General features: G+C 50.7%; 1 protein-coding gene across 1 annotated transcript in view; it reads left to right on the top strand.

Annotated features, from left to right (window-relative positions):
• The window catches only part of nfxl1 (nuclear transcription factor, X-box binding like 1), a 124348-nt gene that overhangs the window by 52267 nt on the left and 56330 nt on the right, over positions 1 to 15751 (top strand). Inside the window, exons 13-14 of the mRNA XM_033028165.1 lie at positions 2003 to 2162; positions 13871 to 13962. Of these exons, the coding sequence (XP_032884056.1) occupies positions 2003 to 2162; positions 13871 to 13962 (252 nt within the window). The remainder of the gene's footprint in view (positions 1 to 2002; positions 2163 to 13870; positions 13963 to 15751) is intronic.

Here is a 15751-nt window from a genome sequence, read left to right as displayed (position 1 = left end):
CACACCGGGTCTTGGTGTTAGAGCCCCCGTCGTGCGCTAGCAGTCCCGCCGCCATTTCAAGCCGCGCGGGGCGGTGCTGTAAGGCCCCGCTCCAGGAGCTCTTCAACCCCGCAACTCGGGCGGGAGAAGTCGCCGCTGCGGAAGCCCCGAAAAGCGGTCTCCCTCCAGGGAAACGCGGGCTCCCGGTGTCACCGTCCGCCAAACCCGCAGTTGCAGCCACCGAATCTCCGGGGGTCGGGTCGCAGCAGCGTCCACCACAGCTCCACCCGCTCTGGACTCGGCCAGCTCCGCGACGGTGAGGTGAGTAGTCGGCACCAGAGCCCCCGGTCTTCCTGTTGGAGGCCGCTCCTCGTTGCAGCCCCAACGACAACGGAGACCCGACAAAGAAAAGGTCGGGTCTCCCGTGCAGGGAGAGATTTAAAAGTTACCCCCAACCCCCCACACCACCCCCACCCCCCCACACACATACCCCAACAAAAATAACAAAAACTACATAAAAACATAGACATAAAATAATAAAAACGCAGACGGACTGCAGAGGCCGCTGCTGACGAGAGTCGCGCCGCCTACCGGATAAATGAAAGTAAGCATGCAGGTACAGCAGGCAGTGAATAAAGCAAATGTCATGTTGACCTTCATAACAAGAGGAGTTGAGTATAGGAGCAAAGACGTCCTTCTGCAGTTGTATTGGGCCCTAGTGAGACCACACCTGGAGTATTGTGTGCTGTTTTGATCCCCTAATTTGAGGAAGGACATTCTTGCTATTCATAGAAACATAGAAAATAGGTGCAGGAGTAGGCCATTCGGCCCTTCGAGCTTGCACCGCCATTCAATATGGCTGATCATCCAACTCAGTATCCTGTACCTGCCTTCTCTCCATACCCCCTGATCCCTTTAGCCACAAGGGCCACATCTAACTCCCTCTTAAATATAGCCAAATGAACTGGCCTCAACTACCTTCTGTGGCAGAGAGTTCCAGAGACTCACCACTCTGCGTGAAAAATGTTTTTCTCATCTCGGTCCTAAAGGATTTCCCCTTTATTCCCCTTGTGACCCCTTGTCCTGGACTTCCCCAACATCGGGAACAATCTTCTTGCATCTAGCCTGTCCAACCCCCTAATAATTTTGTAAGTTTCTATAAGATCCCCCCTCAATCTTCTAAATTCTAGCGAGTACAAGCCGAGTCTATCCAGTCTTTCTTCATATGAAAGTCCTGACATCCCAGGAATCAGTCTGGTGAACCGTCTCTGTACTCCCTCTAAGGCAAGAATGTCTTTCCTCAGATTTGGAGACCAAAACTGTACACAATACTCCAGGTGTGGTCTCACCAATACACTGTACAACTGCAGTAGAACCTCCCTGCTCCTATACTCAAATCCTTATTGAGGGAGTGCAGCGTAGGTTTACAAGGTTAATTTCTTGGGATGGCGGCACTGTCATATGCTGAGAGATTGGAGCGGCTGGGCTTGTATACTCTGGAATTTAGATGGATGAGAGGGGATCATTGAAACATATAAGATTATTAAGGTTTTGAACATGCTAGAGGCAGGAAACGTGTTCCAGATGCTGGGGGAGTCCAGAACCAGGGGCCACAGTTTAAGAATAAGGGGTAAGCCATTTAGAACGGAGATGATGAAGCACTTTTTCACACAGAGTTGTGAGTCTGTGGAATTCTCTGCCTCTGGGTACTTTCAAGAGAGAGCTAGATAGGGCTCTTAAAGATAGGGATATGGGGAAAAGGCAGGTACGGGGTACTGATTGGGGATGATCAGCCATGATCAAATTGAATGGCGGTGCTGGCTCGAAGCGCCGACTGGCCTAATCCTGCACCTATTGCCTATTGTCTATTGTCTTATCTCCCCACTTCCGCATGCGAAATAAAAAGGTCATTGGTTTAATACTAACTTAATTGTGTTTTCTGTTGAAGCGAATCGGACTTTAACACTAGCATCTTCAGTTTCTTGTGACCCCATCTAACTGAAGACGTTATTTTTATCTCCAGGAAGCCATCCACATGTCATCATCCGAGTAGAGAGAAACACCGATGCCACTTTGGTCCTTGCCCTCCATGCAAGCAGTCCTGCCAAAATGCACAAACCACATGTGCTCATCTTTGCCCTAAACCATGTCACGATGAAGTGCTGGTTAAACAAGAAAATCTTGTAAGAATACATAGTTTTTATCATCAAATATATCTTGAGGTAAATTTTTGTGCAGCTTGTGATTAATCAGGAAACAATCAATGCAGCTTCCTTTTGAGGAAAAGGTGGGCATTGATTTGTTTAATTGAAAGATTTCTGTGTGTGTTTGAGCTTAATCACTGATTTATTAGTTTTCTTCTAATCCATGCTCCAGAACATAACATACCCAAATCGGCATTGTCAAAGCAAATTCATGTCTCACAGAATTTTGGTAATGAATAAAACTGAAGGTTCCATAATAGTTTTGCATGCAAGCTGTTAATTTGCTTATTTGCGCCAAAGCTATAACAGAAAAAGTCTAATTTCTGATATTTCTATTAATTACATTGTAATGTATTAGAGAAATAGTCTACAGCTATTTTTCCATTCTCCCTGATGATTTAAGCCCTTTTCTTTCTTGTCTCAAAAAATCTTTGATCATCATCACATTTGGCTCTAGCTAAGTTGTAATTTTTACTGCAGCTTATCTGTTTTGTTTCTTTGTTCTGGGTGCAGGTTCTTCAGTTGTATTGGCTATGTTGTTGCTCAGAGGAGCAGAAATTTAAGCCTCTTGTTGGTCCTCGTCTCCTTCCAGTGTTGCCACCTTTTCATCTTGGTTAGCCCTTGAAATGCCATTTGACTTGATGGACTATGTGGCTTTATGCCAAACAGTTAACAGCCTGCTTGCCCCAGTCATTGGTGTGTCATTGCCTCCATAAGCGAGTTCGGTATTCCGACGGCGCATGCCCAGGTCATAGGTCACTTGCCATAAACATTATCGGGTACGGATCTGCTGTGAGTTATCAGACCTTCGTTTCATCCGTATTTTCCAGCTTTGATTCTTCTAGGTATGAAAATACGGCTTTCAAACTGAATTAGCTGTATTTATTGTTCCTTTGTATAAAGCTACGATGATTTTGTCGTTTTAATTGCTTTACAGATCAAGTGCAAACGCGTTGGGTCTGTTCCCCCAATGTGTGGTTGCGGGGGAGGGGGGGCTGGGGGGGGGGGCGGCATGCAGCGTCACACACACTAACTACCCCCCGCACAAACGCTAACTACCCCCCTTGATATATTAATATTATTAATTTGCTCCTTTTACCCCATAACCACCCTATCCACTATCGCATAGCCCACAACTCGCAGGCGCGTCTAGAGAGGGGGGAGGGGGTAGAGAGTGAGGGCAGAGAGAGAATGGGGAGAGACAGAGAGAAAGGGGCAGAGACAGAAGGGTAAGAGACCGAGGGAGATGGGGTGGCGGGGAGGAGGAGAGGGAGGGTGGGTGAGGGTGAAGGGTGGGGGAGGAGGGGTGAGAGAGATGGGAGGAGAGAGAGGGGGGAGGAGAGAGGGGGGAAGGGGGGGATGGGGGAAAGGGAGGGGGAGGGAGCGTGGGGAGGGGATAGGGTGGAGGGAAGGGGGTAGTGGAGGGGGGAAGGGAGTTTAAGGGAGGGTGGGGGAGAGGAAGGGGGGAGAGAGAGGGAGGGGGAGAGAGAGAGGAGGGGGAGAAAGAGAGAGAGATGGGAAGAGAGAGATGGGGAGAGAGTGGGAGACAGAGTGCGAAATGCAACCGTGCGTCACGCGTTCAGAATGTTCTGGAAATGAAGCGTCCGCGTCTCATGCACAAAAGCTGTCAGCAGCTCTATGGAATTGAAGGGAGGACCCCCCCCCCCCACCGCCGGGGAGGGCACACGCACACGCACACACACACACTCAATGAAGACAGCAAATTTATTTTTTAACAACTGTTTTTGAAATTAAAAGTTTATGTTAAGAATTAGTGATGTTAAGTGAGAAATAATTCAATTCGATTCAATGAAAAACAATGGAATCATCAACCTGTTCCCCCAACGTGTGGTTGTGGGGTAGGGGAGGGGGCGGCGGCATGCAACGTCACACACACTAACTACCCCCCGCACACACGCTAACTACCCCCTTTGATATATTAATATTATACCGTACTATACTATAATATACTAGTGGGCGGCGCGACTCTTGTCAGCAGCGGCCTCTGCAGTCCGTCTGTCTTTTTATTGTTTTCTGTCTTGTTCTATGTAGTTTTTATTGTTTTTTTTGTCGGGGTATGTGTGTGGGGGTGGGTGAGGTGGGGGAACTTTAAGGTCTTTCCCCTGCACGGGAGACCCGACCTTTTCTTTGTCGGGTCTCCGTTGTCGTTGGGGCTGCAACGTGGAGCGGCCTCCAACAGGAATGACCTGGGGCTCCAGTCGCGGAGCTGCGGATTTACTCACCATCACGGAGCTGGCCGAGTCCGGAGCGGGTGGAGCTGTGGTGGAGCGCTGCTGTGACCCGACACCCGGAGATTCGGAGGCTCTTACCACAGGTCTGGACAGTAATACCGGGAGCCCGCGGGTCCCTGGTGGGAGACCGCTTTTCGGGGCTTCCGCAACGGCGACTTCTCCCGCCTGAGTTGCGGGGTTGAAGATTACCTGGAGCGGGGCCTACATCACCGCCCCGCGCGGCTTGGAATGGCCGCGGGACTTTGTGAGCGCCCGCCGGGGCTCCAACACCAAGAGCCCGCCGGGGCTCCAACACCAAGACCCGGTGCGTGGCCTTGCATCACCCAGCGTGGCTTTAATGGCTGCGGGACATTTAACATCGCCCGCCGGGTGCTTTGACTCTGTCTTTGACTCTGACATGGGGGGGGAGAGGGGAGTGCAGGGGAGAGATATGTTTAAGTTTTGCCTTCCATCACAGTGAGGAGGACTCACTGTGATGGATGTTTATGTGAATTGAATTGTGTTGGTGTGTGTCTTGGTTCTTTTCTTGTATGGCTGCAGAAACCAAATTTCGTTTGAACCTCATGTGAGGTTCAAATGACAATAAAAGGTATTGTATTGTATTGTATTGTATTATTAATTTGCTCCTTTTACCCCATAACTGCCCTATACACTGACGCAGAGCCCCCAACTCGCAGGCGCGTTTAGAGAGGGAGGGGGGGTAGAGTGAGGGCAGAGAGAGAATGGGGAGAGACAGAGAAAGGGGCAGAGACAGAAGGGCAAGAGATAGAGGGAGAGGGGGGTGGAGAGGAGGAGGAGAGGGAGGGTAGGTGAGGGGGGAGGGTGGGGGAGGAGGGGTGAGAGAGGTGGGGGAGGAGGGGTGAGAGAGGTGAGATGAGAGAGGGGGGGGTGAGGGGGGAAATGGAGGAGAGAGGTGGCGGGGAAGGGTAGGGGAGGGGGGGAAGGGGGTTTAGGGAGGGAGGGTGGAGGAAGGCAGGGGGGTGGGGGAGAGGAAGGGGGGCGAGACGGTGGGAGAGAGAGAGAGGGGGAAGAGGAAGGGGGGCGAGAGGGGGGGGAGAGAGATGGGAGATAAAGAGATGTGGGGAGAGAGAGAGTGAGGGGAAGAGACAGAGCGAAATGCAACTGTGCGTCACGCGTTCAGAATGTTCTGGAATGAAGCGTCCGCGTCTCATGCACGAAAGCTGTCGGCAGCTCTATGGAAGTCATGGGAACCACACACACACACACACACACTCTCTCTCTCTCTCTCTCTCTCTCTTTTTTTTAAACGTTCTTTGAAATTCAAAGTTAATGTTAAGAATTAGTGATGTTAAGTGGGAAATAATTCAATTCAATGAAAAACAATGGAATCAACAACCTGGCAGGCTGGAGGCCAGGCCGGGCGGGGCCAGGAAGCAGTTGGGCCAGGTGCAAAGGCATTGTGAGGTCAGCAGCTGGGCAAACTTAATATTTTTTTTAAATGTCAGATTGCGATAAATTTTAGGAAATATCTCTGGAAATAATCAACAAAATTTATAGAGGATTGGATATTTGAAATCATAAGGACATTTTCTACCAGAAGATGTAAAAATTTCACTGTTATTGTAACGTCAGCAGCTTGGCAGCGGTCAGATTTTAAAAAAAATTGGTCAACAATTTTAATTATAGCCAGGAAAATAATGTACCAACGGTACAGAGGAGTGGATTTCTAAACTCGCAAGGAAAATCTCTACTGAAATATGTAAATTTTTTCCCATTTCAGCGTCTGGTTTTCGAGGAGATACGTTTCACATGCAAAATGACACACACACACATAGACACACACACACACACACACACACACACACACACACACACACACACACACACACACACGTTAAAGTATACTAGACCAGGTGCAGACCCGCTGGGTCTGTTCCCGGAACGCGCGGAGGGGTGGGGGGGGGGGGGGGACAGGGCAGGTGATGCAGCTTCTCACGCACACTCCCCACCCCACACACACACACGGTAGAGGGGGGTAGGGGAGACGGAGTGGGAGGGGAGGGAGAGGGAAATGGGGGGGGGGGGGGGGAGAGAGATGAGGGGAAAGAGAGGAGGAGGAGTGGGGAGAGATGGGGGGAAGGGAGGTGGGTAGAGGGGAGAGGGGATTGGAGGAGGGGAGAGGGGATTGGAGGAGGGGAGAGGGGGTTGGAGGAGGGGAGTGAGGGTTGGAGGTGAGGAGGAGGAGAGTGGGGGGGAGGGGTGAGGGGGGCAGAGGGGAAGGGGGGCGGGGAAGGGGGGCGATAGTGGGGAGGGGAAGGGGAGAGGGTCCCGTCCATTCAACGCACGGTTGAGGGGGTGGGGTGGGGAGGTTGCGGCGTCATACACACTAACTACCACCCCCCACACACACACACACTAACCACCACCCCCCACACACACACACACTAACCACCAACCGCACACACACACACACACACACACACACACACACACACACACACACACACACACACACACACACACCACCACCCCCCAACACACTAACCAACCCCCCCCCAACACACACACAAATGGAGAGGTGGGGGAGGGGGAGAGAGTGGGGAGGGGGAGGAGATGGGAGTGAAGGGGGAGGAGAGGGGAGGGAAAGGGGGAGAGAGAGGGGGTGAGGATGGGGGGGAGGGGAGGAGAGCGGGGAGGGTGAAGGGGAGACGGGGGTAGGCTAAGGGGGTGGTAGAGGGGCGAGGGGGGGAAGGATGGGTGATGGAGAGCTGAGACGGGGAGGAGACAGCAAGGGCTACCGGAAATTGGAGAATTCAATGTTTATGCCACTAGGGTGCAGACTGCCCAAGCGGAATATGAGGTGCTGCTCCTCCAATTTCCAGTGTTGCTCACTCTGGCCATGGAGGAGGCCCAGGACAGAGAGGTCGGATTCGGAATGGGAGGGGGAGTTGAAGTGCTGAGCCACCGGGAGGTCAGGTTGGTTAAGGCGGACCGAGCGGAGGTGTTCGGTGAAACGATCGCCAAGCCTACTCTTGGTCTCACCGATGTAGATCAGCTGACATCTAGAGCAGCGGATGCAATAGATGAGGTTGGAGGAGATGCAGGTGAACCTCTGTCGCACCTGGAACGACTGCTTGGGTCCTTGAATGGAGTTGAGGGGGGAGGTAAAGCAACAAGTGTAGCATCTCTTGCGGTTGCAAGGGGAAGTGCTAGGGGAGGGGGTGGTGCCGGAGGGAAGGGAAGAATTGACAAGGGAGTTACGGAGGGAGCAGTCTTTGCGGAAAGCAGACAGGTGGGGAGATTGGAAGATGTGGCGAGTGGTGGGGTCACGTTGGAGGTGGCGAAAATGACGGAGGACTATTTGTTTTATGTGACGGCTAGTGGGGTGAAAGGTGATGACGAGGGGGACTCTGCCCTTGTTACGAGTGGGGGGGATGGGGAGAGAGAGCAGTGTTACGGGGTATGGAAGTGACCCTGGTGCGAGCCTCATCTATAGTGGGGAGGGGAACTATAGGGGGTGGGGGCGCTGCTCTGACGGCTGCCTTGTCAGCAGCGCGTCAGTTTCTTTCAACTTTTTCTTATTTTTAGTGTGTTTTAGAGTATGTATTTTGTGTTCCTCGGTGTGTTTTGTGTGGGGGGTGGTGTGGGGGGGTAAGGGGGAAACCGCTTCGGTCGCCTCCTCCATGGAGAGGCGACTTTTTCCAGGTCGCCTCCCCCGTGGCCTAACATCAAGGATCGGCGCGGCCTTTCCCGGAGACGCGCCCGGGGCTTCAGTGGCGGGCGCAGCGTGGACTCTCGATGTGGAGCGGGTGAGCCCTCGCTGGGGCTCGCTGGAGGGGAGTGCTCCATTTCGCTGGCCCGAGGCAGCCGGCAGCCTGAAGTCGCAGCCTGAAGCCGCGGTCTGCAGAGCTCCAGCTGGTGCGGCGTCTACAGCCCGTGATCCCTCGTGGGGGACCCGGGGGAAGAAGAAGCCATCACTGCCGGCCCGCGGCCGACTTCTACCGCGGGGCCAGCATGGACTTACCATCACCCCTGGAGGGGAGCTTCGACCGCCGGCCCTGCAGTCTACGGTGCTTCTGGCTGCGGCGGGGACTTTAAATCTTGACCGCCGGCCTGCGGCCTACAACAACTTAAAGCCGCGGTCTCCGGTGAGGAAGAGCCGATCCTGGACTGACTCTGGACTCTGGTCCTGTCCACGGGGGGGGAAGTGGAGGAGGACTGGCCAAATTTTTGTGCCTTCCACCACAGTGATGAATGCTGTGGTGGATGTTTGTGTTGCATTTTGTGTGTTCTTTATTATTGTATCGCTGCTGACAACCCAAGGGGCGGGGCGCTACTCTGTGAGCGACTCGCGGCGCGTTGCTCCCGTATGTTTGTATGTGGAGCCGCGTCAAAGAAGATTTTCTGTTGCGACAGACAATAAAGTTTTCTGAATCTGAATCTGAACTCCCGTTCCATGAAGAATGAGGACATTTCCGATGCCCTGGTGTGGAACACCTCATCCTGGGAGCTGATGCAGCGTAGATGGAGGAATTGGGAGTAGGGGATGGAGTCCTTACAGGAAGCAGGGTAGTCTAGATAGCCATGGGAGTCAGTGGGTTTATAGTGGCTGTCGGTCAGAAGTCTATCACCTGTGATGGAGATAGTGAGGTCAAGAAATGGAGGGAAGTGTCGGAAATCGTCCAGGTGTATTTGAGTGCCGGATGGAAGTTAGTGGTGAAGCGGATGAAGTCAGTTAGTTGTGTGTATTGTGCAGGAGGTAGCACCAAAGCAGTCGTCGATGTACAGGATGTCGTCGATGTGCAGGAGTAGGCCTTTTGGCCCTTTGAGCCAGCACTGCCATTCAATGTGATCATGGCTGATCATCCCCAATCAGTACCCCGTTCCTGCCTTCTCCCCATATCCCCCGACTCCGCTATCTTTAAGAGCCTTATCTAGCTCTCTCTTGAAAGTATCCAGAGAACCGGCCTCCACCGCTCTCTGAGGCAGAGACTCAGATGGAGAGGTTTCGTGGCGGCAGGGTCCGAGCGCCGGCCACCGGCGGGATGCACATGCAGTGGCACAGCGGGCCAGACAACATCTCCGGAGAAGGGTCTCGACCCGAATCGTCACCCTTTCCTTATCTCCGGGGATGCTGCCTGTCCAACCGAGCCGCTGCAACACCCCGCGCGCATCCCCGCCGACGGCCGGCGATCGGACCACGCCGGCGGCCGCTGGGTGCAATGGGGGCGCGGCCGGCTGTTCTGGCCCGGCAGGGAGCAGGTTCCTCGGGAGTAGGAGCGGGGCTGGGCTAGAGCAGGGGCATGCCGGCCGCAGGCATGTGGGCCGCTGCTCCGGGGTCGCCCCGGCAGCGGATGAGGCGCGGGTCTGTGCGCGGTCTCCCCTGTCTCCCACTCGCATCTGCCCCCTCTCTCTCGCTGTTACACCCTGCTCTCACGCTACCTGGTAACCCCGTTCCTCAGATTAAATATATTTTTACACATAAATTATGAATAAAGATAAGCATTTATACACAGTTTATTCAGCCAGCGTTTCGTTCGCTTTTTTTTATGGCGAATGACCTTTCACAAATCCCATGAATCCTTGCGTTTTTCGGAATACAGAACTCGCTTATTCCTAAGGACAGTCTTGACTGTCTTTTTATCTTTTATTGCCTGTTCAGTATTAATCAGAAAGCTACCAACTAGAATCCTCACTATCTTCATTTTGTCTCCTGCCTGCCTACCAACCAATTTTCAAATCCTGTTGCATGGTTGACTCCAGTCATTTGCTATTATTTCTGCTGTGCTCTTGAGATGGGGAAAAAAAGACAATCTGACAAATAAACTAAACTGCTAATGGATAAAAAGGAATAAAGAAAATGCTTGTATTATAAAACAGCTTGTTACTAAATGCTTCCCAGATTCTAATTATTGTTGTATTTTAGTATTGCATTGAAGAAGGAACAATCATTTTTGTGTTGCTTTCTCAAGATGTAACAAATAATTTCAAGCATTTGATTTCTTTATATTAAAAATAACCAAGGTAAATTGGAGTATTGGGTGCAGTTCTAGTCACCTCATTACAGGAAGGATGTGGAGCTTTGAAAAGGGTGCAGAGGAGCTTTACCAGAATAATGCCTTGAGAGGGTATTGTCTGCAGGGAGAAGTTAGACAGACTTGGATTATTTTCTCTGGAATTCTAGAGGTTATGGGGGAGACCTGATAAGTATATAACATTAATCGGCATAGATAGGGTAGACAGTCAGAATCTTTCGCCCATGGTGGCAATGTCAAATGCTGGATGGCATAGGTTTAACATGAGTAGGGCAAAGTTTAAAGGAGACCAGACTAAGTGGGACCCATTGGGTCCCAGTCACATGGGAGGCCTGGTCCTCCAACGCAACCCATTCCCCAATGCAATATGCCACCACACACCCATTTCCCCAACGCAATATTCCACCACTCACCCATAGCCCTAACTGTACAGGCGCGGCTCATTTCCCCTCATCCCCGAACACTCCCTCTGCCTTCATGTGTGGGCGGGGAGGGAAGGGGGGTGTGGGGTGGGATGGGAAGAATGGGGTGTGTGTGGGCAGGGGGTGTAGGAGATGGGGAGAGCATGGCGTGGGGGGAGGGGGTGTGGGGGAGGGGGGTTGTGTGGAGGGGGTGGGGTGGGAGGGGAGGTGTGTATGTGGGCAGGAGTGGTGTGGGGGCGGGGGGAGGGGTGGTGGGGGGGTTGTGGGGAGAGGGTGTGTGTGGGCGGGGGGTGTGGGAGGAGGGGGGGTGTGGGTGGAGTGCGGTGTGTGGGCCTGGTGGAGGGGGGGGGGGGTTGTGGGGGGAGAGGGGGTGTGGACGGGCGGGAGAGAAGGGTATGCGGGGGTTGTGGGGGGGAGAGGGTGTTTGGATGGGGGGTGCGAGAGCTTGGAGAAAAGACTGTTGTTGTGGGGGGAGAGGGGGTATCACGGGGGAGGGACGGCAGGAGACAGCGAGGGGGACCAGAGGGCAAGGGGCTAGAGTGTTGGGGACTCACAGTTTGTGCTAAACGTTCTCCTCCGGCATCAGTCTCCACTTTCCGTTTGGCGACATCTCCTGCGCCGGGCTGGGCCAATTCCGGTCCCTCCGAAAATTGTGTCCAGTTGGAAACCTCCAGCGGCCATCCTCGGCTCCAGTAAAGACGGAGTGGCGCAGGAAGGGGCGGATCGTCCTGCCCGCGGAGTGACAGGAGAAGCGACCAATCTGCGCGGCGCTGACTGGCAGGAGAGGAGATCGATCTGCGCACGCGTGGTTTTTAAGATTTTTAAACCTAGCTGTCTTTTAAAACAGACCGCCGATCGGAACGTAACTTGGTGCACTCGAGCACAGGAGAACGGCGAGTGAGCTGGCGAAAAATCGTACCGCTGTCGCGTACCGTTTTTGCGCAAATAGAAAGACCACCCAAACCGGAAGAGCACAAGATCAGAATTGTTGTTACATAGAAGATAGATAGATATACAGGCAATAATTTTAACACATATGGTGGTGAATACCTGCAATGTGCTGTCAAGGGTGAGGCAGATATGATAGTGGCATTTAAAAGACATTTGGATAAGCACATGAATATGCAAGGAATGGAGAGGTATAGATTATATGCATGTAGATAACAGTTGGTCTTGGCATTGTGTTCATCAGAGATATTGTGGGCTGAAGGGGCTGTTCCTGTGCTATACTGTTCTATGTCAAAGCCAATAAATGGTGGGTGGGAGTAGGAATTAATTAAAACTGCTGGGCTTGTGCACTCTGGAGTTTAGAAGGATGAGAGGGCCTTATTGAATATAAGATTGTTAAGGGTTTGGACACGCTAGAGGCAGGAAACATGTTCCCAATGTTGGGGGAGTCCAGAACCAGGGGCCACAGTTTAAGAATAAGGGGTAAGCCATTTAGAACGGAGACGAGGAAACACTTTTTCTCACAGAGAGTTGTGAGTTTGCAGAATTCTCTGCCTTGGAGTGCGGTGGAGGCCGGTTCTCTGGATACTTTCAAGAGAGAGCTAGATAGGGCTCTTATAGATAGCAGAGTCGGGGGATATTGGGAGAAGGCAGGAACGGGGTACTGATTGGGATGATCAGCCATGATCACATTGAATGGCGGTGCTGGCTCGAAGTGCCGAATGGCCTACTCCTGCACCTATTGTCTATTGTCTATTGCATTAATGCTCTTGTTTGGTGGTTACATTTATTTTTTTCATCACAAAACACATTTTGTTTTGTCTTAGAAACATAGAAACATAGAAATTAGGTGCAGGAGTAGGCCATTCGGCCCTTCGAGCCTGCACCGCCATTCAATATGATCATGGCTGATCATCCAACTCAGTATCCCGTACCTGCCTTCTCTCCATACCCTCTGATCCCCTTAGCCACAAGGGCCACATCTAACTCCCTCTTAAATATAGCCAATGAACTGGCCTCGACTACCCTCTGTGGCAGAGAGTTTCAGAGATTCACCACTCTCTGTGAAAAAAGTTCTTCCCATCTCGGTTAGATGGCCTGTACACAACACTCACCAGCATTTTCTGCCCCTTAGTGTTTCGCAGCTCTACCCATACCGATTCCACATCCTCCAAACTAATGTCCTTCCTTTCCATTGCGTTAATCTCCTCTCTAATCAGCAACGCTACCCCACCTCCTTTTCCTTTCTCTCTACCCCTCCTGAATATTGAATATCCCTGGATGTTCAGCTCCCAGCCTTGGTCACCCTGGAGCCATGTCTCCGTGATCCCAACTATATCATAGTCATTAATAGCTATCTGCACATTCAACTCATCCACCTTATTACGAATGCTCCTTGCATTGAGACACAAAGCCTTCAGGCTTGTTTTTACAACACTCTTACCCCTTATACAATTATGTTGAAAAGTGGGCCTTTTTGATTTTTGCCCTGGATTTGCTGGCCTGCCGCTTTTACTTTTCACCTTGCTACCTATTGCTTCTACCCTCATTTTACACCCCTCTGTCTCTACGCTCACACATTTAATAAACCCTTTCCCTTTAACGCCATCCTCCACTATCCCATTCGACATCCCACCCCCCTTATTCAGTTTAAAACCACCTGTGTAGCAGTGGCAAACCTGCCTGCCAGAATGCTGGTCCCACACCTGTTAAGATGCAATCCGTCCCTTTTGTACAATTCCCCCTTACCCCAAAACAGATCCCAGTGATCTAAGAATCTAAATCCCTGCCCCGTGCACCTTGCGCAAATTTAGCTCCTATTTTGATGTTCTGAAACCTTGATTTAAGATCAGTAAGCAGTAGGTACATTGTTACATAGTTCCAACTTCAGAGCAGTAAAGAAAGAAACTGAAAGTAAAATTGAAATTAATTCAAAGATTTATGTTCAGTGTGCCATGTGCCATGAGCAAATGGTCAAAGCTCTTTAGCAAAAGTTATCTGAAAAGTTACTAAAAGGTTTTCTAGCATGTTGTAATACGTTGTTTATGATGACCTTTATGTCCTCTTAGTGCCAACCCACTGGTCCTTGGGAACGACGTTCTGAACCAGCCTTCATTCTAACTACGATCCCTTGCCCATCCTGTATGGTTCCTATTCCCACGTAAGTAAGAGTCTTTGACTCTGACTGGTTGTGAAATCAGTATTTTAATGCTGCAGCTAATTTTGAAAAAAAATGCTGTTCAGTGATTTCTCAAATTCATTCGTTACATTTTAAAATGATTTTAATAGAAAAAAATCACATGTGGTTAAAGTGCACATTGCCAGATTTTAATAGAGGCCATTTTTATACATTTTGGTTTCATCATGTAGAAATTACAGCTGTGTTTATGCATAGTCCCCCCCCATTTTAGTGCACCATAATGTTTGGGACACATGGCTTCACAGGTGTTGTAATTGCTCAGGTGTGTTTAAATGCCTCCATAATGCAGGTATAAGAGAGCTCTCAGCACCTCGTCTTTCCTCCAGTCCATCACCTTTGGAAACTTTTATTGCTATTTATCAACATGAAGACCAAAATTGTGCCAATGAAAGTCAAAGAAGGCATTATGAGACTGAGAAACAAGAATAAAACTGTTAGAAACATCAGCCAAGCTCTAGCCTTACCAAAATCAACTGTTTGGAACATCATAAAGAAGAAAGAGAGCATTGCTGAGCTTACTAATCGCAAAGGGACTGGAAGGCCAAGGAAGACCTCCACAGCCGATGACAGAAGAATTCTCTCTATAATAAAGGAACATCCCCAAACACCTGTCCGACAGATCAGAAACACTCTTCAGGAGTCAGGTGTGGATTTGTCAATGACGACTGTCCGCAGAAGTAAGTAAGTTTAAGAAAGTAAGTACGTTTATTGGCCAAGTATTCACATACAAGGAATTTGCCTTGGTGCTCCGCTCACAAGTAACAACATGACATACAGTGACAATTACGAATGACGCAGAAAACACTAAACAATAATAATAAGACATTAATGATAAAACACCATTGATCAAGCATGTGAACCAACAAAATACCAGATCAAAGGGAGACTACAGATTTTGGCTGTTGAGTAGAGCAACTACTCGTGGATAAAAACTTTTTATGTCCAGCTGTGGCAGCTTTGACAGTCTGGAGTCGCCTTCCAGAGGGAAGTGATTCAAAGAGTTTGTGGCCAGGGTGAGAGGGGTCAGATATGATCTTACCCGCTCGCTTCCTGGCCTTTGCGGTGTACAGTTCATCAATGGAGGGAAGGTTGCAGCCAATAACGTTCTCTGCTGATCGGACGATTCGCTGCAGCCTCCAGGTGGTGCTTGGTGGCTGAGCCAAACAAGACCATGATAGAGAAGGTGAGGACAGACTCTATGATGGTCGTGTAGAATTGGACCATCATTGCCTGTGGCAGATTGTGTTTCCTCAGCTGCAGCAGGAAGTACATCCTCTGTTGGGCCTTTTTGACTGTGGAGTCGATGGTAGCCCCGCACTTAAGATCCTTGGAGATGATGGTTCCCAGGAACTTAAAAGAGTACACAGATGTGACTGTGGTGTTGTTGATGGAGAGTGCGATGAGGGGAGGGGGAGCTCTCCTAAAGTCTACAATCAATTCCACTGTCTTAAGAGCATTGAGCTCTAGGTTGTTGTTATGGCACCAGGACGCCAGCTGTGACACTTCCTGTCTGTAGGAAGATTCCTCCCCATCCTGGATCAGTCCAATCAGCGTTGTGTTATCCGCAAACTTGAGAAGCTTGACAGGTGTGTCTGGAGGTGCAGTCGTTGGTGTAGAGAGAGGAGAGGAGAGAATACGCAGCCTTGCGGTGCTCCTATGCTGAGCATTTGCGGGTCCTAGATGTGCTTTCCCAGCCTCACATGCTGCTTCCTGTCTGTCAGGAAGTTGGTGATCCACTGACAGAGGGGTT

Source organism: Amblyraja radiata, chromosome 1, assembly GCF_010909765.2.
Source record: "Amblyraja radiata isolate CabotCenter1 chromosome 1, sAmbRad1.1.pri, whole genome shotgun sequence".
NCBI lineage: Eukaryota > Metazoa > Chordata > Chondrichthyes > Rajiformes > Rajidae > Amblyraja > Amblyraja radiata.
The sequence above is the reverse complement of the archived record's forward strand: the minus strand, read 5'-3'. Positions and strand labels throughout refer to the sequence as shown.